Source organism: Emydura macquarii, unplaced genomic scaffold (genome assembly GCF_026122565.2).
Source record: "Emydura macquarii macquarii isolate MOO-44397 ecotype Brisbane River unplaced genomic scaffold, CSIRO-AGI_Emac_v2 contig_1253, whole genome shotgun sequence".
Lineage (NCBI taxonomy): Eukaryota > Metazoa > Chordata > Testudines > Chelidae > Emydura > Emydura macquarii.
Window position 1 is genome coordinate 26,309,375 of NW_027131390.1, and position 25,600 is coordinate 26,334,974.

At 39.7% G+C, this 25,600-nt stretch overlaps 1 protein-coding gene across 1 annotated transcript in view; it reads left to right on the forward strand.

The window, feature by feature from the left end:
• The first annotated feature begins 17,051 nt into the window (after positions 1-17,051).
• Positions 17,052-25,600, forward strand: part of DACH2 (dachshund family transcription factor 2) — a 479,250-nt gene continuing 470,701 nt past the window's right edge. The window contains exon 1 of the mRNA XM_067548387.1: positions 17,052-17,764. Coding sequence (XP_067404488.1) covers positions 17,247-17,764 — 518 coding nt within the window. The 5' untranslated portion in view covers positions 17,052-17,246. The remainder of the gene's footprint in view (positions 17,765-25,600) is intronic.

Genomic DNA, 25,600 nt, shown 5'->3' on the forward strand with positions numbered 1-25,600 from the left:
AAATTTTGGAGTAACTATATGTATGGAATCAATATTTAATCCTTGGTCCCATGTGCAGTAACAGTAAGGAACCTAATAGGATACTGTCATGCATTAAGAGTCTTGTGCTATAAGAATATTGGGCTACCACTTCATAATGAATATGTTGAATCAAACCTAAAAAAACTGTATAGAAACTAGTTGAGGTTGCTAATGCAAATATACTTACTTCTCACAGTTTACAAAATCCAAGCATATTAAAGTATGGAAATTAATAGTTATGGACACCAGAAATCTTACATCGCCAACAATAAATGTAAACACAAATTTTGTTTTGTTTTGTATTTATAGATTCAGATGTATAGATTTTAAGACCAGGAGGGACCGTCATGATCTTTTAGTCTGACCCCCTGCACATTACAGGCTACAGAACCTCCCCCACCCACTCCTGTAATAGACCCATAAACTCTGACTGAGTTACTGAATTACTCAAATCATGATTAAAGACTTCAAGTTACAGAGAATCCACCATTTCCACTAGTTTAAACCTGCAAGTGACCATGCCACATGCTGCAGAGGAAGGTGAAAACCCCCTAGGGTCTCTGCCAATCTGAGCTGGGTGGAAATTCCTTCCTGACCCCAAATATGGTGATCAGTTAGACCCTTAGCATGTGGGCAAGACCCAGCAGCCAGACACCTGGGAAAGAATTCTCTGTAGTAACTCAGAACCCTCCCCATCTAGTGTCCCATCACTGGCTGTTGGAGGTATTTACTACTAGTAGTAGCAGATCAGCAACATACCATTGTAGGCAGTCCTATCATACCACACCCTCCATATACTTATCAATCTCAGTCTTGAAGCCAGTTAAGTTTTTTGCCCCGACTACTGCCCTTGGAAATCTGTGCCAAAACTTCACTCCTCTGATGATTAGAAGCCTTCATCAAATTTCAAGCCTAAACTTATTGATGGCCAATTTATATACACTTGTTCTTGTGTCAACATTGACACTTGATTTAAATAACTCCTCTCCCTCCCTGGTATGTATTCCTCTGATGTATTTGCAGAGAGCAATCATATCTTCCCTCAGCCTTGTTTTGGTTAGGCTTAACAAGCCACGCTCTTTGAGTCTCCTCTCATAAGGTAGGCTTTTCATAAGGTAGGTGTGTCATCTGCAAATTTTATTAACACACTTCCACTTTTTGTGCCAATGTCATTAATAAAATGTTACTTTCATTGGTGACTCTTCCATAATGACTTAAAACCAACATACTATTTCCCTAATAACTTTGAAGTTGTTATGGAAAGAACATACTGTCTATAAATAAAACATCACACCAGCGTGCTGCTGTAGCTCCAAGTGAAGTTAACTGGAGTTGTGGATGCTCACCACCAGATCTTAGGTGTCATCAATTGGTCTTTAATGTTAATGTTAGTTCATACAGAGTGTATTAAAATAAATGAGAATTTTTTTTTCAAATTATAAATCATAATAGCTCTCTACTGTAAAGCAAAGGACTAGGAGCCTGATTCTCCATCACCTTGCATCTATGTAGACCTTTACATTTGTGCAAATCAAAATAGTAGCATTTTACATCCACTTTGCGCTTGTGTGAAAGATTGCATAAGGGACAGTGCAATTGAGAATCAGATCAATCATTTCTTTATTTTTTCAAGTTTAGGCCTCAGTCCTGCAAACACGAATGTGGTTAACTTTCCTCAGGTGAATAAAGTCAAGCATATGCATAAGTGTTTCCTGGAATAAGTTGCAAGATGGTTAAAGGAAGGCGATGGGATTGAATGTAATCCTCAGATATATGATAGTATGGAACAGACTAATTTCAAGAGAGCACACTTTTCTTTAAGTATGAAATACAGAATAGTAACTCGGCAGCCTTAAATTCCACAGCTACGTATTTATGTTCTCAATCCTGACTGGAAATATATTTTTTTATTTACATTAATTCATCTTCTGTTGATGGTGTACTATGAGAGGTAGAGGGACCTTAAAGAAGGACTGGTAACCCAGAAATGCAGCTTCAGGCTGCCAGGGATTCCCTCAGCCATTATAGTAACTGCAGAGAACAACTGCTGCTTGCAGTCCCACAGATAAGCTAGTTATTAAACAGCAAAGGTTCCTCAAGAGAACTGCTGCTCACATTCCTAACTGGCAGTTACAGCTGATTCCACAGAGGACAGGTGATCTAAATTGGCAAGAGGGAAAGAGCAGGAGGGGGAAATGGGAGAGTTGCAGGCAGCTCTCCACCTTTGTACTGGAACTGGATGAGTATAGGAAGATTTAACTTTTGCCTTTGACTGATGGAATATTTACCTTTTTGTTTACACTCTGGCTGAAGCAAGCCTTAATTTTTGGTAATGCAGATTCCTTTTATAACTAACTGTAATTATTAAGCTACTAGTACAGAATATTAATGTTGAAGCTTGCTCTTGCTATATCACTTTTTTAACACTGTTTAAAATTAACACTGTTTTAAAGTTTAACTCCTAATATACTTTATCATGTTTTTTATGTTATTTGACGGCAAATAAAACAATAGGTAAAATATAAGAAACTTCTCAGCCTAAATACCTATGTGTATTTAAAATTATAGCTTACATATACATTTTCTGAAAAAATTCTTTAAATCCCATGGTTTAAATGAAACTATGAACAGGACTGAATTCAAAGATTGCAAGATATAATAAAATGATGGCAGATCTTGTCACAGCATATTTAATGCAATGATAAATATAGATGCATCCTTCATTAAAAGATATGGGGAGACCTATTTGAATACTATTTGAATACAATATTCTATAATTCTGAAATAATAACAAAAAAAGGTAATTACCAATCAATATTAACAATCCTTTATTTTGCATTTAAAAGAAATCCTATTATAATGAATATACTATGATAACATGTATCACAATCACATTCCATTCAGTTCTACTTTCAGTGTGCTAAATTTTGCCACTTAGGTACACTCTGCAGTTTGGACAGAGAGAGCACTGAGCAGAAAGGCACTAAGTTTTCAGAGCTCCCTGGTTGGGTAGTGTGGACTGCAGCATCCTGTTGCCAATGGAGGCTAGACCCATTGGTCCCCCTAATCATCATCCCTCTCTCCCTCCTTTTCAGTTAAACATTGTTCCCACAAACAGTAGCAACCCCTCTTCACATTACAGCCAAACTATTTTCTCTGTTAATACAATTATAAATCAGGAATAGAGGATTGACTCGTTACAGAATAGAAACAGGAAAATCTGGTCCCTTATCTTTAGCCATCTAACCACTTGATTTAGAAAAATATCAACTCAGAACTTGTGATGCTTATCTTGCATTTGAGTCTGAGAAATGCAATCACCGTGGCCTCAGAATTTTTCACATCCTTTCTTCTTCCCTCTTCACTCCCCAGTGAATCTACTGATAATCCTTGGCTATATGAATAAAGTACTCCAGGAATCTCAAGTTATATTTTCAATTTAAAAGGAAAGAGTTAATACTTTCTGTCATTTGAGTACCTAAGTCTCTTTTTGTTGAAATAATTGCCTTTTTTTAGTAAAAGCACTATGTATGTATGCATGACTATGTATGTTAGTGAAAATTCCTAATAAAATCTGAGCAGCATGATCTTTAGACATCCTGGTTTTTTCAAATCACTTTTAAGCCAGCCCTTCGGTATTGCTGAGAAATATATTTAATTGGTCTTGATGTATTTCTGCAAAAATATTTGCATAATATACCATATCCATGGCCACATCAGACAATACAGAAAGACCTCAGCATCATAGATGGCTAATCATAATTTTTACAAAGACAAACTGAAGGAAAGAAAGAATTTCAACAGTAATAATCCTCATGTATTACGAATATTTTAACCTGTGCTTCTAATTCTGGGCCTGATGCTGATCTCACTTACGTGAGTGTAAATCAAGAGTAATTTCACTGAAAGGCAGTGGAGTTACATTAATGTAAAACCACTATAAGATCAGAATCAGTCATTGCATGTCTTTACAGGATATAGAAAAAATGACCTATGTGCATAGTATGTTCTTCACATTAATCTTGGTATGGGAATAGAGGAGAAGGTATGCATAATACTGTTCCTTTTCCATGTAGCTGTTTTTGACTCTGTTTCGCTTGAGATTAACTGTCCAGACAAAAATCGTGGATGGGATCAGCAGCAGAAGCTACAGTATGGGTTTAATCTGATCTCACTTTCCACCTGTGTAACTCCATTGTCTTAAATTAACTTAGTCCAGATTTACACTGGCATCAGGCCCAAAGGAGTTACACCTGTGTAAAACTGGCATGAGATGAGAATGACATGCTTCTCTCTACATGCCCTGCCAAGAACTGGTGCACATAAACATCTAGTTAATGTTGCTTAACACAGTATTAAGTCCAACTGCATTTTCTATCATCTACCTTCAGAGCTGCTATAGAGCACAAACAGGAGCCAGCAGACAATGGAATACAACTTCCAAATTAGCCATATATCATGGATTGTTGAAGGGATAGATGGGAGCACTAAGGGAGAGAGCTGAATGCAAATCTGGGGGCTGACACTCCTGCAGATCACTGATCTTAACTTCCTGGCTAGTCTTCCATGGTAGTCTTCAAATTTCTCTGTTCTTCTCAGAAAGCAGGAGGCAAAACATATGGGCCCTTATGAAGTGCAAATAGGTATCTTCCTGTAAACTTGTATAAATGTGTTAAATTGCACATTGGGCTATGCCTCCAACGTGCAATTTCTCAGCCATGTATTTTAGAGGTCAGAAGGGCAAAATAGCAGGCACCACTTGAGACACTTAGGACCATCTACTGACATTAATTTTTATGCATTGCTCTAATCAATATGGAGTTCCAAATGTGTCTTAATGCTAGCAATACGGCTCTTAGAAGATATATAGTATAATTCTAACAGGCATATCCTAGCATTGATCTACAATGCAGAATACCCATTGATGCCAAATTATATCATGGAATTTCTGTACATGGGTTGAGGATAGTAGTACTTAAGACTGGTGTCAGGTCCAGCTTCCACAGAAATCAGTGGCAAAACTACCACTGACTTCCATGGGAGCAAGAGCAAGACATAATGTAGGTTGTTAAATATTTCAAAATATTTTCAGCATTATTGAATATCTAACTCTTAATTATTTTATTATCTTTATTAGCCATAATAAATTTAATTCAATATTTTGGGAGGAATTTCTGAATATTTTGACAAAATTTTAACCTTTATTCTAGTGTCAATGCAAGATTATCTTTTTGTATCTATGAATGATGGAAATCAATTGTCACAATGCATGTGCAATGCTGTGACAAAATCAGTGGACCTCAATATGCAAGGCGGCATCTTAGGATACTAGCTGCATATGCATGCATGGTTTTGAAACAACACAAAAACTATTGCTATCCTTGAAAATAATTGATAAATCAGTAAAAGTGAAATATAATCATGTAACTCAATCCAATATATCAATAAGTCAAAAAACAAAAAATGGACTCTTTTAAAACCCAATATAAAATGTATGCTTTTCATTCAGAGCTTTGAAGTTTGCTTTTGATGTGAATTAATGGTTAGAGTATAATTTAAAATACTGTATATTTAATGGCTACATATAGTTCTACAAATAGGTATCATTGGTACTGTAGACATATATTGGTTTTAAAACTATCTTAAATTTACCACCCATCAAATATTAATTATTCTGACAATTATATTTCACAAAAATAGATTCAATGAAATGTTCAAATAGTTATTTGATACATTAGTTAATTTTCTACTGGCATCTGGATATGTAGAACTTCTTTTCTCATTAATCAAATTCTTCTTATGAAACCCTATTATCACATCTCTTATATTTTGTCGTCATAAAATACTTTGCACTCACAACAAAGGATATGAAAATTCATGAAAGATCTACAGAAGATATGTTTGTATCTTCTGATATAAATATAAATCAACAAAAACTTACTTTTTTATTGTTACTCTAAATGGAGTTCAAAGTCTGTTTCAAAAATCCCAAAATCTACGAAATAGAAAATTGAAATACCTTCTCGTCCCACTAGATGGTGGTGCCTCCAGGTCAGGGCTGAGATACTGCAACAAACAGTGTAGGGAAACTTTTGCTGTATTTGGCTGCCAGAGAGTGAGAGAGGGAGAGAGAGAGATGAGTTCAGCTTATATGTGCTTTCTCCCTTCTGCTCGTGGATATTAACTTAACTGTATTTAAAAATGTGAGTAGATATACATGATTTTACAGTGTAGAGATTTATCTTTGGTACATGTCTACTAGTACTAGCCTATCTCCATGAAGAAGAATGGGTTCAAGAAAGATTATAGCTTAATGATTTCATCATTATTGATGATTTAATAAAGTCCTGACTTTGCAATTTTTGCCAATGCAGATTCCCAATGGAATGCAAAATTGGGACAAAGATTAAAGTGGTGAATCATATGTTTAATGTGAAGATTCTGAGTTGGTTCTTTAGGGATGATGGTTCATTTAATTAACAATAATATCACTTGTATTTTTGCAACACTTTTCATTGTGAAGGATATTAAAGTGCTATAAAATTTTTCTTATACAACTGACATGCAGATACCTCTGTGGTGGAGGATGACAGCCAGTTGAGGCATAACACATTGCACATCACTTCGGAGAGAGGAAATTTTGGTTAACTGTGTCAGAGCAAAACTCTGCTCTTATAATAAGGCCCATTAAAACTTTAATTATCATGAAAAGCAGATAGGGCCTTTGTAGATAATGGCTTTGGAGGTTTTATTCAGGGAAAACTCCCAGTGAAGTCTTCCTATTTACTTCAATAAGGAGTACAGCATACAGAAGTCAATAGGAGTTTGCCTGAGAAATAACTCCATAATTTGGCTCAATTATTTTAATTAAAATGGACATTTTGGAACTTTTTATTGACAAGTGAGATAGTTTATCTGGAATTAAGAAAACCCAAAATAAAAGATTGTAAAACTGTTTTGATTTTGCTTGAATACTGTTTTAAGGAAAGGGGAAAATATTGGTATGAAGTAATAATAAAATGTTTACTTTTAAAATGCACTTGACTGAGTTAACAAATAAGGAATTCAAGTAGTATAAACACTAGATTACAATATATTACATCAGAACCTCCAATTGGCCATGTTATAAATAGTTATTTTACAGCAAGGTGGAGAGTGCCAGCCAGAGGATCAGAAATGCTTATCTTAAGAATTTCAGATCCTGTGTTGCTGTTCTTTCACAGGCTATATAACAACTGACTTCAATGGGAAGTGCACATTGATGCATGATAACAAATATATTTCAGCATGAGGAATTTCAAAGCACTGTCCTGAGCATTATGAATATGGCTTCCTTTTAAAGTTTAAAGGCCTGCTCCAGCAAACACTTACAGTAGCATAACTTAGCTCACATGAGCAGTCTCAATAAAGTCAACATACCACTCATTTAAACTAAGTTGCACATTGCTTAACTGTTTGCAGGATGGTGTGCTCAGTAAGAAATCTACTGTACTGCACTGAAATGTACTGTATTAAAATGCAAAGCTTTCTCCTAAGTTTTGGATTTTGTAAAATTTTCCTAGTACATCAAAATCACACTATTTTCTTTTTACATAACCATATCACTGCCCTGGTCCTCCAATAAGCTCCATGCAGGGCAGACCCCTGTGTCCATGGAGAGATCATTGGGGACTGAGGCAGAGAAAACAGATAAAGATGGTAGACTCCTATTTCAAAGTGTCTGCTATTTTGTGTTCAACTGAATCTTCCCTGATTATATTGATGGAATTTAGCTAAGAGGAAGGTGTCAGGGCCCAGTCTTATTCTCTATAAAAAGAGTACAGAATTCCACTAACTCTTTTCTTTAAATGCCCAAAGAAGCAAAACTCACTCCAATCATTGTTATTCACAACCATCATTGGGTTAAAATGCAGCACTTTCTAGGAGGATAAATTCCTTTATTAGATCCCCCTGAATATGCCAGTATAACTGCCAATCACTGGAAACATCTCTAATAACTATTTCTTTTACTTAATAAGGGATACCACATCTTTAAAACATTAGAAACAGATGTCACTGCATTACTTCACTGCTGATGTATGTAATAGAAATGACACACTAATTAATTTAATGCAGTATAAATGTACTGATTATTTATCATGGCTGACAATAAAATTATGAAAACATTCAATTACAATCAGTGGTAATTCATTATTTATTGATTTTGCATTATGCACACATTAATACAATGCATTTAATTACACAAGAGAAGGGATCATTTTTCTATTGATACTCAGACATTTAGATTCATCTTTTTTTCTCTCTTTTAAATCTTGCTGTTTAGGTGGGAAATTTTAATCCACGCTTCATTAAAAACTCCTGAAACATCAAAAATAAATTGAATTCAAGCCTCCAGTATTAGTCCACTACAAAATATGGGCAGTAAAAATGTCTATTTCAATATCTTCTTTCTCATGCACTAGTGACCTCTATTTGTTAATATAATCATAGTTACACATCTTATACAAATTAAAGAAATAAGTTTAGACTAATTTTGGAAAAATTATTTCATAATTATTTTTTTCCTTCCTGTCCCAGCTTGTGTTCATAAATTTAGTAATGTGAACTGCTTATGCACTAAGGGCCTGAGACAAAGCCCAGTCAAGTCAGTGGGAATATTTTCATTGACTCCCATGGACTTTTGATAACGTCAGCAAGAAGAACCTCAGCATCGTACTACGTACTCATCAGATTGGAAAAAAATGGAGAAAAAAAGGGATGTCTCAGATAGCTAAAATTGAGTAGGAAATATGCAATTTTCAACTATCCCTTTATTCTTCATTCTGGGCCACATGTACCTCATTCCTCACAAACCTATTGTTATGTTCATCACTCACAAATCTGATGTGAATTCCATCCTATATGTACCTAGGTCCTTCACGAAACGGATATGAACTAAATTTTATTCCTGTATATTATTGACATAAGACACACTGTATCATGATAGTTTATAGAATATGTTTTACATGGTAACCTAATTAATCTTGCATCATTTTAATTTCCTAAATTACAACTTTTCTTGAGTCCATTCATTTGGTATCCTGCCCCACATTTGGCCACTGGCAAACTGAGAAACAGTTAACTGCAACACATATGTCACTACTAAATTTTCCAGTCATTTAGCAAAAAAGTTCTTTTTTCTCTGTGAACTTGAGCAAGTCACTTCACTGCCTCACGCCTCGGTTTCCCCATCTGTAAAATGGGGATGATTCTTACCTCTTTTGTAATGCAGTTTGAGATCTACTCAGGTGAAAAGTGGTATAAAAGAACTAGATATTATTATTGTTAACGAAACTTCTCTACTGTTTTCTTTAAAAGGCTTTTATCATTACCCCCCTTGTCAATTTGTGTCACCCAGCATTTTCTCTATAGGATGAGCCAATGGCCAAAATAATACCTACTGGTAATAGGTAATTTACAGGGAGCTGTGGATTAGCCCTCTACACGGGCCTGAACCTGACCAGGGCTCTGCTCTCTCTCCTCTGGCATTTGTAAAGAACTGGTCCCCGCTTTCATTCCAGCTGGCCACATACCATAAAAAACACAAGCAAACCCCTTTGCTTGATGTTTTGCAATCCAGAAACTGGCGGTCAATTTTTATATGTAATTAAAACTGCACCAACATTTCACTGGCTGTTAATGTCAAGAAAAATGGAATATTTTGCCCTCGGGGCTGAAATGGACAAAAATATTGAATATTGGATTAAAAATAATCATTCTAAAAAGCTAATTACTACTATATATGGAGAGTTAATAGTTTGTACACATTCACATTACACATTTGGACCCCAGTCAACTAAACCAATTGACAAATGCAGGATATTTTACAACTGACAAGATTTTGCAGTATGATTTTTTTGATTTAGCATCTTTGCCTTATCTTGAGTAAAATTACAAGGAAATCATAATGTCCACTGGTATAGTTGGTTCTTATATGCTTAGTTGATCTGGGCTGCTGCCTGGTCTCAAACCTTTCTCAAACCTTGAGCATTTTCTTAGTCTACGTGCAGTTCTTTTCTCCATGGATAGTCACCTCTCAAGGGTACTGTTTTTACTGCAGTCTTTATGATTTTATATTGCTTCATGCCACTCCAACTTGCAGGGTGTTGATGCGCAAGGCTTCCTCTGGCCTTGCAAAAACTCAGCCTTATTTAGAAATATGTTTAGCTTGTGGAAGACATTAAAGTCAAAAAGAAAAAAAAAATCCTGAGAGTGGAATTTGATTGTCTCATTAATCTCAAAGCAAAATGTCTTTAAAGGGGGTAAAGGAGAAAAACAATGAGAAACCTTTAAATCTGATTTATTAAATCTTCTAATAGCAATTATGTCCAATAAATTAGCTGCATATATTTTCTGTTTGAGGGACGTTTCATATTATTTGTATTATGATAATGCCAAGATCCAACTGAATACAGGGCCCATTGCATTAGGCATTGTACATAAATACATAATAAGTGACAGTCCCTGCCCCAAAGAACTTCCAATCTAAGGGTCTGATCCTGGAAAGACTTATGTACATACTTATTTTAATTGCCTTATCATTTTCAGTAGGATTACTCACACTGTATAAAGTTAAGCATATGCCTAAATCTTTGCAGGATTTGGCCTAAATAGTCATGACTGAAAGAATGGGAGAAAGGGATGCAGCATGCAAGGAGAGTAATCAAGGGGATATTTGGAAAATTCAATTTTAATTTCACTTTATTTTTAAATATTTATGTTTGTTTTTGTGGTTATTTTTGTAATGTATAATGGAATAGATTTGGATAAGTGGGAAAGGGAGCAGGGGAGAGTTAACAGCATCAAAGGAGTGTGAAAGTCGAAGGAGAAGAGAGACAATGAAGTGGAGATGAAAAGAGAGAGGAGGATAGGATGGTGATGAATGGATGAAAGGGAGAATGAGGCTGGGAGCACAGGGGCAATGAGAAGGCTGTGGGAGGAAATCAAGAGCAAACAGTGAATTAGAACATTAAAAATAATATTCAGGTTCTGAACTGCAAAAAGTCAGTCAGATGATATTTCCCATGTCTAGGTGACTTGCAGCTGCTGCTCTGGTTGCTGCTAGAGGACTATCTCTCACCTCTCAGGCTGATTCTTCTCTATGGGTTTCTGCTTTGCATTCCCTTGAGTTAACATGGCTGGGGACAGGGTCAAATGGAGCTTGGTACTACTGAGGGTGCTGCATGATCAGGTCCATGTGGAGGGGAGAGGGGACTTTGGCTGGACCTCTTCTCTTCCGTTCTCTTAGTGCAGTTGCTGCTAGAGGAGTCAGTCTCAATTGGTTTTACTTTCCGTGAGCTCATGTGAGTGAGCCAGGGGCCACATGTGGTGCCAAGTGTCTCTGGGGTGTGCTCTGTATTCAAGGGACATAGAAGGTCAATAAGATCCCAGCTAGACCTCCTTCTGTTAAACATGCTGTTGATGCTTCACTTGCTGCTGGAAAGAGTGGCCAATTATATAGAAGGTCTCCTGAGAATTTAAGGTGTTTAACAACTTAATGATCACCAAATTTCACTTCTTTCTTAGTCTACTCTCATGCTGCTAACATAATGCATCTCCACTTTCTGGAGGATTTTGCTCTACAGTAGTCCTAGATGAGATCGCTTGCAGTAAACAGCCATTATCTTAGCTGTCTATTCACAAAAATGAAAAACTATATATTGTTTGTTCCTCTAGTAACATAATGAGCCCAATTTATTATTTAGCCACAGAAAGGCTTGTCCTTCTTCTTTTTGGAGCTCTCCCTATTTCTTTCTGCCTTTTGCAGGGTCATAGATGTTTTTAGGACTCAAAAGTATCACACTATTGCAAGTGCTGCAGTCACCTTTTGGATAAAGAGGTGGAGGTCAGGAAGGGGGAGAAGGAGAAGTGGGAGACTGTTAACAGTGGGCTGACCTTATGGTCTAGCTCCGAGTTTGCAATAGCCCTCCCTCTCTCCTGCCAGGTTCCTTTTCAGATCTTAGTTATTTATTTTGCTAAAGTTATCATAAGCTGCTGAAGTGCTCCTGGATGGGGAGATTCCCCTGCAAATGTGTGAATACAGATTCACAATTTTTCTCACCATAGCACATAAAGAGTGAGATAAAATCTGTTTTTTTAGCGAGAGTCCTTACTATCCTGAGTCAGAGGGAGGATTGGGTCCAGTAGACATTTCTGATCACCTGTATGGACAAACTAATTCTATATTAACTAGCCTGAGAGCTGTTTGCTGATAGCAGTGCTCTGCGTGTGTGTATGTATCTCTCTCTCTCTTTGGACTGCTCTAATGTCAACCTCTGTTCACAGGCAGAGTGCTTGAAACTCAGATATTATGGCCAGGAATGGACTTGAGCTGCTCCTCTCTCCAACCTATTGAGGGCACTAGCATCCCCGCGCAAAACTAAAGGCCCATCCCTTCAACCAAGGGGGACGAACTGCTGAGCATGACCACAGCTAAATTTGGGGGACAACAAATGAGGAAACCGGGGCAGGAGTGAAGGTCATAGGGCTACAACAAGGGATCCAGATGGGGACCCTGAGCAGAGAACCTGGACAACATGCCCTGCTCCTCAAAGAAGTTCAAGGAGCCAGTGGACATTACCAAGAGGAACTCTGGCTGGATGCTTAAAGTGATAAAGGAACAGAAACAGGCCACACAGCTGTAGAGAATTGTTTTCACCACAACACTGAGCTTCTTCCTCCTGGTCTTGTGGATGGCCATCTTGGCTGGCCAAGATGATAAGAAGGCTAAAGAAGGATAACAGGAAAGGTCCTCTCATGGATCAGTAACTGCTTAAAGATAGGAAATAAAGAATAGGAACAAATGGTCTGTTTTCACAATGGAGGGAGGTAAATAGTGGTGTCCCCCAGCGATCTGTACTGGGAACAATACTCTTCAACATATTAATAAATAATCTGGAAAAGGGGTAAACAGTGAAGTGGCAAAGTTTGGAGATGATACAAAATCACTCGAGATAGTTAAGTCCAAAGCAGACTGCGAAGAGTTACAAAGGGATCTCACAAAACTGGGTGACTGGGCAAAAAAATGGCAGATGAAATTCAATGTTGATCAATGCAAAGTAACGCATATTGGAAAACATAATAACAACTATACATACAAAATGATGGAATCTAAATGAGCTGCTACCACTCAGAAAAGAGTTCTTGGCGTCACTGTGGATAGTTCTCTGAAAAAAATCAGCTCAATGTGCAGTGGCAATCAAAAAAGCTAACTGAATATTAGGAACCATTACAAAAGGGACAGATAATAAGACAGTAAATATCATAATGCCATTCAGTGGTGTACTGAGGGTCTCTGGTGCCTGGGGGCCAAGCCTACATTTGCGCCACCCCCAGGCCTCACGGCTCCCCCCCCACGCAGGGCAGGAGGGGTCCTGGTGCCACCCCCAGCTGCCCCAGTCTGTACCTACAGGGGGGGAAGGGGGAGGCTTGGGGGGGGCGCAAATGCAGCCTTAGCTCTGCTGCCCAACTCCCTGCACCTACCCGCCGTGCGATGCCTGCCTCTCCCGCTGCAGCCCCACATCCCGGCACCGGCTCAGACGGGGCAGCCTCACCCCCTGGCCTGGGGAGGGAGGCTGGGCCAGCCTTTAACAATTCGTAGAGGGGGAAGGCACTGAGGGCTGCCCCTCAAAGCATCCTGTGCCCCCCTCCCGTTGTGAAGGGCTGGCCCGGCTCGCACTTTCCCACCACTCCAGCCCCGCAGCCTGGTGCTGGCTCAGATGGGGTGGCCTTGCACCCCTGGCCTGGGGGAGGGGGTGTCGCTGGGCCAGCCCTTCACGATGCACAGGGGGAAGGAGTTGCAGGAGGTCTGCACCTCTCAGAGCCTCCTGCGCCCCCCCGGCTCCTGCGCGTTGTGAAGGGCTGGGCCCCCCCCTCAGTATGCCACTGATGCCACTATATAAATTCATGGTATGCCCAAAGCTTGAATAGTGTGCGCAGTTTGGTCATCCTATCTCAAAAAAGATATATTAAAATTTGAAAAGGTACAAAGAAAGGCAACAAAAATGATTAAAGGTATGGAACAGCTTCCATATGAGGACAGATTAAAAAGACTGGCACTTTTCAGCTTGGAAAAGAGATGACTGAAGGGGCATAGGATAGAGGTTGATAAATTCATGAATGGTGTGCAGAAAGTGAATAAGGAAGTGTTATTTACTCCTTCACATAACACAAGAACCAGGGGTTAACCACTTAAATTAATAGGTAGCCAGTTTAAAACAAATAAAAGGAAGTACTTATTCACAAAACGCATAGTCAACCTGTGGAATTCGTTGCCAGTGGATGTTGTGACGGCCAAAACTATCATTGGTTTAAAAAAAGAATAAGTTCATGGTGGATAGGTCCATCATAGATATTAGCTAAGATGGTCAGGAATGCAACCCCATGATCTACCAGGAGCTGGGAGTGGCTGATGGGGGATGGATCATTTGATAATTGTCCTGTTCTGTTCACTACCTCTGAAGCACCTGGCACTGGCCACCGTTGGAAGACAGGATACTGAGCTAGACTGACTATTGATCTGACCCAGTATGACCATTCTTATGAGACTCTGTGAACTGCATCAACCACATGCCTGTGCTCATGATTCCATGGAGGAGCTGCCAACTGAGATCCTCAGTGGGCCGTGGGACTAGGGTGGAAATACATGCTGACCTACCAGAGCTCCCCACCTTCCACAGGCAGCAGCAGGTCCTGCCACTTGGTACTGGGGAGGGACATTGACCAGAGGTCTTGCCCCCACCCATGCCAGGTACCCAGGTCCTGAGCCATGAGGAGCATGTCATCAGCATATGTCAGCAAGAGCACCTACAAGTCCAGAGGTAGCAGCAACATTTGAAGTGGGAGGGAACGGGTTAGGAATGGAATTGGGATCTCTGTGGTGGCCCACCACCCTTGCCAACACCCACACATAGGTTTCACTGTGGGGCAGGGTGGCTACCAGCAGACACTTTGCCTCCTTGTCTGGGTGGGGAAGGTGCCCCAGCCACTGCATATGGAAAAGGAGGAGCCGGTGGCAGCAGTAATGATTAGAGGTGCTGCAGCTGATTGCATTGGAGCAGCAGGTAGGTCTGCAGCTATTGAGGCATATGCCCTGGGGGCTGAAGGTTGGGCACCCCTAGAGAGCAGATGGAAGGGACAACAGGGGGACAGTGGACCATGGCAATAGCAGCCACTGCTGCAGAACCTTCTGTGTAGGGCTGTTGCCCTTTTTCTTGCCCCTTGCTGACTGAGGGGGCTTCGTTGATGGTGGTGGTTTGGCAGCGGAGTCCTTTCCTGTGCCTTCTGCCGCCACATCAGTGGAAGTGAGGATGGTGTCAGCTGAGGTATTGTGGTAGCTGTGGTAGCGGATGGGGGAGAAAGCTGTGGTGGAGCAACAGTGGTAGCCAGGGAACCCTTCCTCAGTCTTTCTGAGTAGATCGAGGGCCACTACTGAGGACAGGTGATGGGAACAGCCACCAGCGGGGGACATGTAAATAATGGAAGGGTGGTTGGAGAGAGAATGGAATTTAAGACCACTCTTTCGCACTAGGCTGTGTGGGGGAGGAGGTGGAGGGTGCAGACAAGCCCAAAGGATGGGTGGACTACAAGCAGTGTGGGAGGCTACTCCGTCTACACTGGGAGTATAGGTGGGCACATATAAGTGTGTGTGTGTGAATGGGGGATCAAACAAAACAGCGGAATCACAATCAGGAAGAATATACAGGTGCATAAGGCAAGCAGGGCCAGCTAAGGGGAGGCAGGCAGCAACAAACAGCAAGGGGAGACAGTGGATGAGGCAGGAGCAGGAGACAACAAACAGTAAAGGGGAGGGGTGGTGTGGGCAGGGCAGGGAGGTAGACAACAAATAGGGCGGCCATGATGCGTTGACAGAGTATGGGACATCTGGAACGGCATGGGCCTGCCGCCACCTACGTGACCCTGCCCCCACTGGCACAATCATGCCACATGGAGGACTCCATTTTGCAAAGCACCTCACCCTGCCCCATCTGGCGTGCATATGAGGTCACGCTGGTGGGGGTGGAGTAGCACTCAATGATACTGGCTAAAACCATGTCTGGTTTTATATCAGTGCCGGTGGACAGGGACAAATCTTTGGAAAACAAGACTGTCCAGCTTCAAATCGGACAAATGGCCTGCCTAGCAACAAAATGTTGGAGAGAGGGAGGGGATCATGGGAGCGTGCAAGATGGGGGGGGGGGGGGCACATAGGGTGACAGATAGCAAGTGTGAAAAATCAGGACACTTTTTTGGGGGTGTTGGTGGTATAGTTGCATATATGAGACAAAGCTCCTAAAATCGGTATGTCTGGTCACCGTAGGGCTACATGAGCCACAAAAGGGAGGGGGCATGTGAGAAAGTGGGGAAGCTAATTGCAAAGGGGAGGGGTCCATGCTAGATGGGGGCAGTGAACCACAAGGGGGGGGGGCTGGTGCTCAAGCATAGGGAGCAGGAGGCCCACCAGCTCTCACGAACTCTGAGAGGAGAAAAGGGAGGAAAGTGTGAGAAAGACACGTGCACCCTGGCGCTACGGTTGCCCCCTCTGTAGGTACAAAAAAACCCACCGCAACTCCGGGCAGCCAGGATGGTCCCGAGCCCCCAGCACTGGGCAGCTGCTAGCATGGACCGAGCACTCAGGACAGCTGTTGCAAAGAAGGGACGGTCCTGGGCAAACCTGGCCAGGTGGCAACCCGACCCTACCCCACGCACTCCGGGCGGAGCGAAGTGGAAAGGCTGCGGCAACCCCAGGGCGGGCGGCTGAAGGCAGGAGGCTGGTCGGCAGATGGTCACTTAGTTCGGTCAGCGGGAGTGGCGGGGGCGGGCATGAGGTGGAGGCAGGGCTCCACGCCACTCCCCCTCCCCGGCAGCGGCAGCGGCAGCGACACGAGCAGCCACCGCCTCCTCCCCCTTCTCCCGCCGCAGCAGCCCTGGCTCCCCTCCGCAAGCAGCAGCAGCCACTAGCCGGGGCCACGCTCGCCGAGGGCCAGGCGCATTGGCTGGAGGGGGCTGTCACTCTTCCACCCCTCCCCACCCCCCGGGGGGAGGTGGGGAGGGCTCTGAGCTAGCGGCTGCTGCGCGCGCCAGCGAGCGAGTGGGAGCCCGACTCTGTTTTGGGTCGCGCATTGCGAGCAGTTGGGGAGAGTGAGCGCGGCAGGGCGCGCGGGGCTGAGGCGCCGCAGAGAGTGACCATGGCTGTCTCCGCGCCTCCCGTCCTCTCGGCAACTTCCAGCGGCGGCAGCGGCGGCGGCGGCAGCAGCGTGGGGGGCCCCGGGGGCTTGTTCCGGGCAGAGCCCCTCTATTCCTCCAGCCCCTCCGAGTCCCCCAGGCTCACCAACAGCCTGGTCAACAGTTTCCTGGCGTCCGGCGGCGGCGGAGCGGGCACGGGAGGAGGAGGCGGCGGCGGCGGGGGCAGCAACGAGTGTAAGATGGTTGACCTGCACGGGGTGAAGGTGGCGTCTTTCCTGGTGGAGGGGCAGGAGCTGATCTGCCTGCCGCAGGTCTTTGATCTCTTCCTCAAGCACCTGGTGGGGGGGCTGCACACGGTCTACACCAAGCTGAAGCGGCTGGATATATCGCCCGTGGTGTGTACAGTGGAGCAGGTCCGCATCCTGCGGGGGCTGGGCGCCATCCAGCCCGGCGTGAACCGCTGCAAGCTCATCACCAGGAAAGACTTCGAAACTTTGTACAACGACTGCACCAACGCCAGGTGAGCAGCAAACTTCGCTGTCACGCCTCTCGCCCCGGCTCCGCGCCTTTCCCCCTGGGGCCGCTGGCTGCCCCGTTGGCCTAGGGCAAGGTGTGTGGGGTGGGGGGGATGTTCAACCTCCTCTCAGCGTGCGCCTGTGAGGGTGGGAGCCTGGGCACCCTGTGCTGTGACGGCCGGAGCCCTGCCTGGGTAGAGTCCTGCCAGCTCCAGGAAACTTTGTTTCCGCGGGAGTCCCAAGCCTTGGGTGGGTGGTGAGCGTGCACCCGGTTTGCGCGTGCCAGGCCAACCGTGCCAGAGGCTCTTCTCTGCAAAACAGAGCAAAGAGCAGCTGCGGAGCTCTCCCAAGCCCGCTGCGTGCCCTCCAGGGCTCTGAGCGCTCCTCCTTGCGCCTTGCCAGGTGCCTGCTGTCCTGCAGGTTCCGCTTTAGGGAAGATGAGCGCCTAGAAGCACTGCCCAGCCTGTGGGTCTCCGCTGCAGGGCTATCCAGGAAGGTCTGTTGATAACTGCAAACAGCCATTTAACCTGAGAGGGATTCTTTGGGAGGGTTGAGATGCCCGGGTGCAGAAAAAGCAACGCTTTAAAAAACGGAAAACCCACTTTGGCACGAATAGTCAGGCTATGAATGGGGCAATGTTCAGAGGATGCTCCCTTCACTTTGGCAAACAGTTAGACAAGTTTACTGGACCGTATGGTCACTTTAAATCATTGTCTCTAACTGCAGAAGCAGTAGGCGCATGCGATGCACTTTATGATACATGGTGCCAGAAGAGACAGTAGCAGAATTAGATGGTGTAAAGCACGCAAAAAATTGTATCAAATCTGTTCTAGAGAAAGAGAAGTGATTTAGTGCAGGTGATTACAGAAAATTCTTAAACTGGTGAACTTTCTTGCTGAGATTTTTTTAAAACTGTGTGCTAGGTAACAGCACTAAACAGCAACTTGGCAAATTATATTAAATGATTATTCAATTTCTCACAAAGTATCTAGATCATCTTTCAAATGACTACCTATAAAAGAAACTCAGTACTTTCTGCTTTAAGTAAGACTGAAGCTCTGTTAACATTTTTATTACAGGAAAAAAAGTTCGTAGCTGTATGTTTTTTTTCTTTTACTGAAACTTATGATTTCTAATTGCCTGGGTTGTGAACATAACTTGTGATACAGTAGTCATAAGTCTTGTAAATGAAATAATGATAGCCAAAGAAGATGTGCTATGTGTGCCTGTGGAGTATGAGTAGTTTACAGACAAACTGTTGCTTAGTATAACTCTAGAATAATGGTACATTATTTAATCAAAGAGGTTTTACTGTTATAGACCTTGTCCTGTTGGGCTTAAACGACTAAGCCCAAAGCTGATTGTATTCATGGAAGATCCCTGCTGGGTTCTTCATACATGGGGGTCATAATCTTTGTTTGTGACCTCATAGTTCTTGCTTTAGAAATGATAATAATCTCATAAACAAAAAATTCTCAGGGATTAGTAAAAATATGTAGTAAAAAGGGGTAAATTATAAGAGAGGGAACTCTAGATGACATCCTGTAGTTAAATCAGCAATTTCTGAGGAAAAAACTCAGACACCTCTTTCTGTCTTAGCAAGAAACTTTATTTTTGCATATGCTCTTTACAAGTACTTTGTTTAGGGCTGCCCATGACTTATGGCAGGGAAAAGTTAACTTTCTACATTAGAAGTCAGGTGGTTAGTTCTTACCTCTTAGACTCTGCTGTAGGATGGTTTCATGTTTTTAAGTAAATGCATGCACACGATGAAATTAAAAGTCCTGTTTCATTTATTGGGGTCTGATCCTGCTCCCATTGCCATGGGTTAAATAGGAGCAGGTTTAGGCTTTTGATTCTTGTATGGCAATTTTTTTCCTCCTCAAATTATGTCTTGTTATCACTTATAAAGGTGTCGTTTCAGAGCTGCTTTAATTCCATTCCTACGTGTGTCTACATGAACCATATTCTTTTTCTTGCTCACTTTCAGTTTCTTCTGCTGCCCATTTATTTCAACAAGTCATACTCTTCTGTGACATCAGAACTCCTGCCAGATTAAAGTTTTGATATAAGCAAGGTTTGTGACTACTGCATTTGAAAAAGATGGGAACAAAATTCCATAAGGAACCCTTAGTATACCTAGCACTTAAACTATCTTTGACCTTTTGCAACATAATCACAAAATCTTGGTGCTCAAACTAATATTAACATAACATATTTCTGAAATTTGACTGGTAAGTTGACCTTCAAACCACCTTTTTTGGGCAATTCAAACAGCATGAAAAAGTTGATTAGTGGAAATATGTAATTGCACACAGGTGGGTGGATGATACAGCCCCTGTTATACACGACTTGAAGTTTTGTGCACTTTCACAAAAAACGGCATGAGATGCACAAAGTATTAAAATAAATGGGGTTTTTTTCAATTTGTTCTTCACCAAACTCTCATGGCTGGGGCTGGGAGAGGGGATAAGATATGCAGAGAGAGATTGAGAGGCAAGAGCAGAGGCACTCTAAATGTGAACATAGGAGCTGAGAGATGCTGTAGGAGGGTTTGAAAGATGCAGCCAGAAGAACCAAGAGATGCAGTCAGAAAAATGCAAAATATGATAGGGCATTGGAGTAAGAGACCAACAGGACTGAAATAAAGCACATACCCATCCAAGGGCAAAAGCAGTTTTAAAGGATATATAGGGGAAAGTGCATGTTTCCTGCGTATAAGCCCCTTTTACCTAATTATGGAAATTAAATTTATCTTAATCTGTTTCAGGATAATTGCAACCAAGATATTTTTAAAGATAAGTTTCACATTTAATGTCACTGCTGACTATCTTGCCATTTATATGTGGTATTCTTCTTTTGAAAGTACCAATATGTGGAAATAAATCCACGGGTATCAATATATTTTGCATACAGACCAGCATATGTAGTGCATAATAGCTATTACCAGTGCATGTAAAACCAACTTTTTTCAAATGAATTATCTTAAAGTGAACTATAGCGACTTAGCAATATTAATTGTATCATATCACGATAATTTGAAATGCTTAACCTGACACTTAATTTGCTGATCAAATTATTTATTGAAGAGCCCAGGATACTTCATGTCCAAATATATCTAATAGAAATAGATAAGTTGTCATAAGTAATGGAATTCTCCTGAGTCTTACTATATGTGACATATCCTGGACACTATTGCACATATTTTACAAATTACATAATGCATTTTTAAATTCATTTTGTCATACAATGTGAAATAATTACATTCCTATACCTGGGAAGTAAAGTTAGGAAAGATTGTGATATCAGTGAAAAGTTAGAATACAATCTTTGAAAATGTATTGTTCCACCACATTACTTAAGCATTATATCCTGCAATTCCAAAATGCTGTACATTGTTTTTGTTCCAAAACAATTTTATAGCAGATTACTATATAGATTATATTTAAAATCATGTTCAAATGTATTCAGACTTGAGAATTGCTGGAAAAAGCAATTATAGATCTCATAGCTGAAATTTCTTTTCTTTTTATATTAGTGTGATTTAGAAAAATTTTTTTTAGTGCTAGCACTTGTTTCCAATTTTGCATTTTGCGCTTTTTCATTAGAATGAAAAATGCAGCAATGTAGATTAATCAAAGAATGGACATTTTTATCTTTTTCTCACTTTTACTCTGACACGTTTTCTTAATTGAACTTGTCTACAGAGTTCTGAAGAATTATAGAGAAATGCATCTACAAGTGAAAGTTTTAGTATGTTTCCATTTTATGTATGGTTGGGGGAGAAACCTCAACCAACCTATTTGAGGTTTTTTGTGTGGTACAAATATAATTTTGTACACACATTCCCATAAACAACATTCTTAGTCTTGGTTGTCATCAGCCATTAACATGTAATTTGTTTTTAGGAACCGTGAAATAAAACTTTAAGATTTTTGTAAGTCAATTCATTCTAGTAGCATCTTCAAGAATTTAAGTGAGGCTATTTGCAGAGCCTAATTAAGAAATAATTTGTGCTGTTTTGGAAGATTACTCAAATCAGAAAAAAAATGATTAATTCTAATTGTGTCATTATAAAGTTTATTCTAAGATTTAAAAGCAGAAGATGTATAATGTGGTTGTGTTACAACTTAATATACAACTACAGTAAGTACGTTTGTACAACCATGTAAAGTAGACCCTTAATATCACAATTACATATGTATTATTCATAACCAACCTATAAAACATTTTTGATAGGATTCTTCTGGGCATTTGTATTAGATAGATGCAGTAGTCTGTTGTGGTAGTATGCTCTAGATTATCTGGTGAACATATTGTAAAATATTTCACATGAAAAAGTGTTTTCAGGTAAAGGGAGATGCAGAGCAACACATGGCTTATTTTCCGTGATTAATTAAAACTATTTTGTTAAGCTAATATTTCATATTACTTTGGCTTGTTCACAAACAATAAAAGGCTTTAGAAAAAAATTTAGGCAATAAATGCAGACATTTTATTTCATGGCATAATGATGGTCTAGTAATGTTGTCTATTAAAAGCAGCCCCATAGTCAACAATGCTCTGTCTTTTATTAGAAGAATGATGTCAAGATTATAATTAAAGCAATCCAGTCATGTGCCACTGCACAGAGCTTCCATGTGTATATTGATTTTAAATATACATTTATGCTTCCATAAATTACTTTGCCTTTGCCTAAGTAAATATTTAGCATTAATTCATACTTGCCCAAACTTGTCAGTTTACTACGTGATGGTATATTAAAATAAAAATAAACGATTTTCCACTTTTTTTCTTTTTTGGTGGAGAAATTTACTTAAAACATTTTATTGAGGGTTTTTGCTAATGTAGTGGATTTTGTCAGGATGCAGAAAAATATTTTTTCCATTTTAAAGGAAAATACTGACACCTTTCGGAAAAATAATTAAGATGAACATCTTTAGACATTTTGAAGTTATCTTATTTGTCTCAAAATCCTTGTATATTTTAAAAACACTTATCATAGGCAAATCTAAGCTTAAGAAACCACAATCGAAATTCTCTACTTTTCTGTGAGCAGTAGAGCTTTCCATTTGTAGTGTAATGGGCTTTTTTCAAAAAATGGAAATTTAGTAGTTTTCCCGTCTACATTTATTTAAATTTCCTTGTGTAACTTCTACAAATTGAAAATACTGTGTTTCTGGAGCAAAGACAAAAAGCAAAACAATTAAGTATTAATGATATTCTTGTTGCATATTCAAAAGGTCTTTGCAAGCATTTCTTCTCCTTTTTCCCTTTTCACCATCTCAACCTGCAGAACTCTTCACTGTCACTTCAAATCACACAATTCTAAAAAGATAAAACAACATTTAAACTCATTTGCTTTGGGAAAGAAATAGAGCATTTGCACCCAATAAGCCTGATTGTGGAACTGCATGCAAATTGTGTTTTGATTTATCTCTTTTGCACTTTTTTCCATTTGAATTGATCTTGCATTAATTTTGCCAGGCGGCTCTGTGAGGCTGCAGATGTTGCCCTGTGTTTAATAAATCAATGAGACAGATCTGAATGAATCACTTCAGATGGATTCTCTGCTCGGTTTGATGTCTAGATGTTATTCTTAGCTTGTTATCATGACAGATGCATTAATGTTCCCATACACTGCCAGCAATGTCAAAGAGATTGAAGCTTTTAAAGTGGCGGTATCCCCTTTTTTCAATTCTGTTAGAATAACTAAATTGTCTTTTAGGAACAGGGCAAAAATGTAAACTTAGTCAAAGGATTAATCTGGGAAAATCTTAACCTCCTGATCACACTGTAATACAAAGATAAACATGTATAATTTCGTATTGAATGATTAATTATTCTAAAATGGAGGAAATCAATATTAAAATCTAAATGTAGTGTAGCTTTTTAATAGTGTAACCATTTTCTCAACATTAATATTTCATTGTAACAAGAATGACCAAAATAGGTAATATAAGACTGGGACACATTGAAAATGTCGCTATAAATAGAATATAATTGTGTTCAAATTGATTACAGGATGGAGTTAGTTTTTTAATCCTTATTAATAAATTTATTTTGGATTTAATGCATCTAGCTTTAACGTTTGTTTGATGCAGAAGAGGAAGCAACTTGTCTTGTTCTTCCATTTTTATTTTCCCCATTTAATGCAGAAAATATTAGAAAACTTGTAGATCACAGTTTATTTCTGATCCACATAGTCTGGTATCCACTATTTTGGGGTAGAACCCATGCATCACAGACCATAAAATAAGTTGGAATATTCTGACTTTCTCCAAATATTTTAAATTCTAAAAAAAGCTTATATAAATCATAAAAGGTCCTTGTTATTACACTGTAATTTGTCTCCCAACTACATTAAACACGATTTTTATTAGTATTGTTATATTATCTTTTAATGGCCTTCCTTGTTTTTTCTTTAATATCTTGTGATTTGTTGCGAACCCTGTGAGATGTATCCATCTAATCTCCCAATCAACTTTTTATCCTTTTCCATTTCTTATATTAATATTTTATGTTTATAAAAGACTAATCATGCACATTTAAATATATATATATTAAAAAACTTTCCTTTCATTAAATCTTTTGAGGATAAGTAGGAAAAATCAGCGGTTATAGATGTAGATTTATGTTGGTCTTCTTAGTATTTTTGCTATAGCAGTTCCCATTTGATAAAGGAAATGCTATGTAATAGAAATATGCAGTATATGCAAATAACCTGAAGCGTTAACATTGTTACATGTACCTTTTATTTTATTTACCAATATATCAATATGTAATATAACATTAAATTTACAAAGCTTCCAGAAGTGACCAGCTCTACAGTCATTAAATTATATTCTGTATAGTGCTGCTCTTGGGTATGTATGCGCTTTTAAAAGGGCAAACTTTTAGAGATGAAGATCATTGTTTACTTCAAATTATTTTATGACAATTATATGAAGAATTTTGCTAGGGAATTCTGTAGCTGTTAGATCCTGGCTAAATATAATTTTACAAATTGGAATTCTGATTGTGTCAGAAGAGTTTGTCAGCACCCACATTGAAAGATGTTGAGACCTAAAGTCCTTACTTGGATTTTGCTCAGGTGAACCTCTCAGTGAGATCAAAGTTTGCCAGAGCAAGGGCTGAGTAAGAACTTATTTATAGATCTTTTTAATATACGAGTCTTTGTCTTCAGAATTGGTCCTAATTGCTAAAACCTTCATTTGATTTTCTTTGCAAACTGTTAAGTCTGTTAAGTATCAAGGAAAGAATTGGTTTGTAATGTATTTCTTCTTTAATATACCATAAATAATTTTGGGCCTGATCTTTCTCCCACAGAACTCAGGACCTTTATTCTTTGCTTTCCATATTCTTGCATTAATATAATTTTCATTTTTTTGAAGTTATGAGCAAAAATGTACACATCTTTAAATCTAAAATACTTGTCTAACAAATAGGATGCCTGTCAGGATTCTTTCTTCCTTTTTTTGGAAGAGTTCTTCATGTGATTATTCTTCATCTTAAAACTTCTTATGTAAACGGAGATGATACAAAAAGCATAGTTTTTAATAGATCTTTATCTGAAGTACTCTAATAATATTAAACTATAATGGCAACAAGAATAAAAAATTACAAACAATAAAAAGTACAAATGGCAATTCATATGGTGTAAACATCTACAATTTGAGATTCCTTACACTGTATTGAAAAGTGTGTTAGAGATATTGTTGTACTATGACAGTTTTTCAGTGTAAATTAAGGCAAGTTTTTTATGTGTTATGATTAAACGTGAATTACCAAGTACAGCAAACACACTAGTATGTAATGATTCTCAGTGATTTAGATTTATC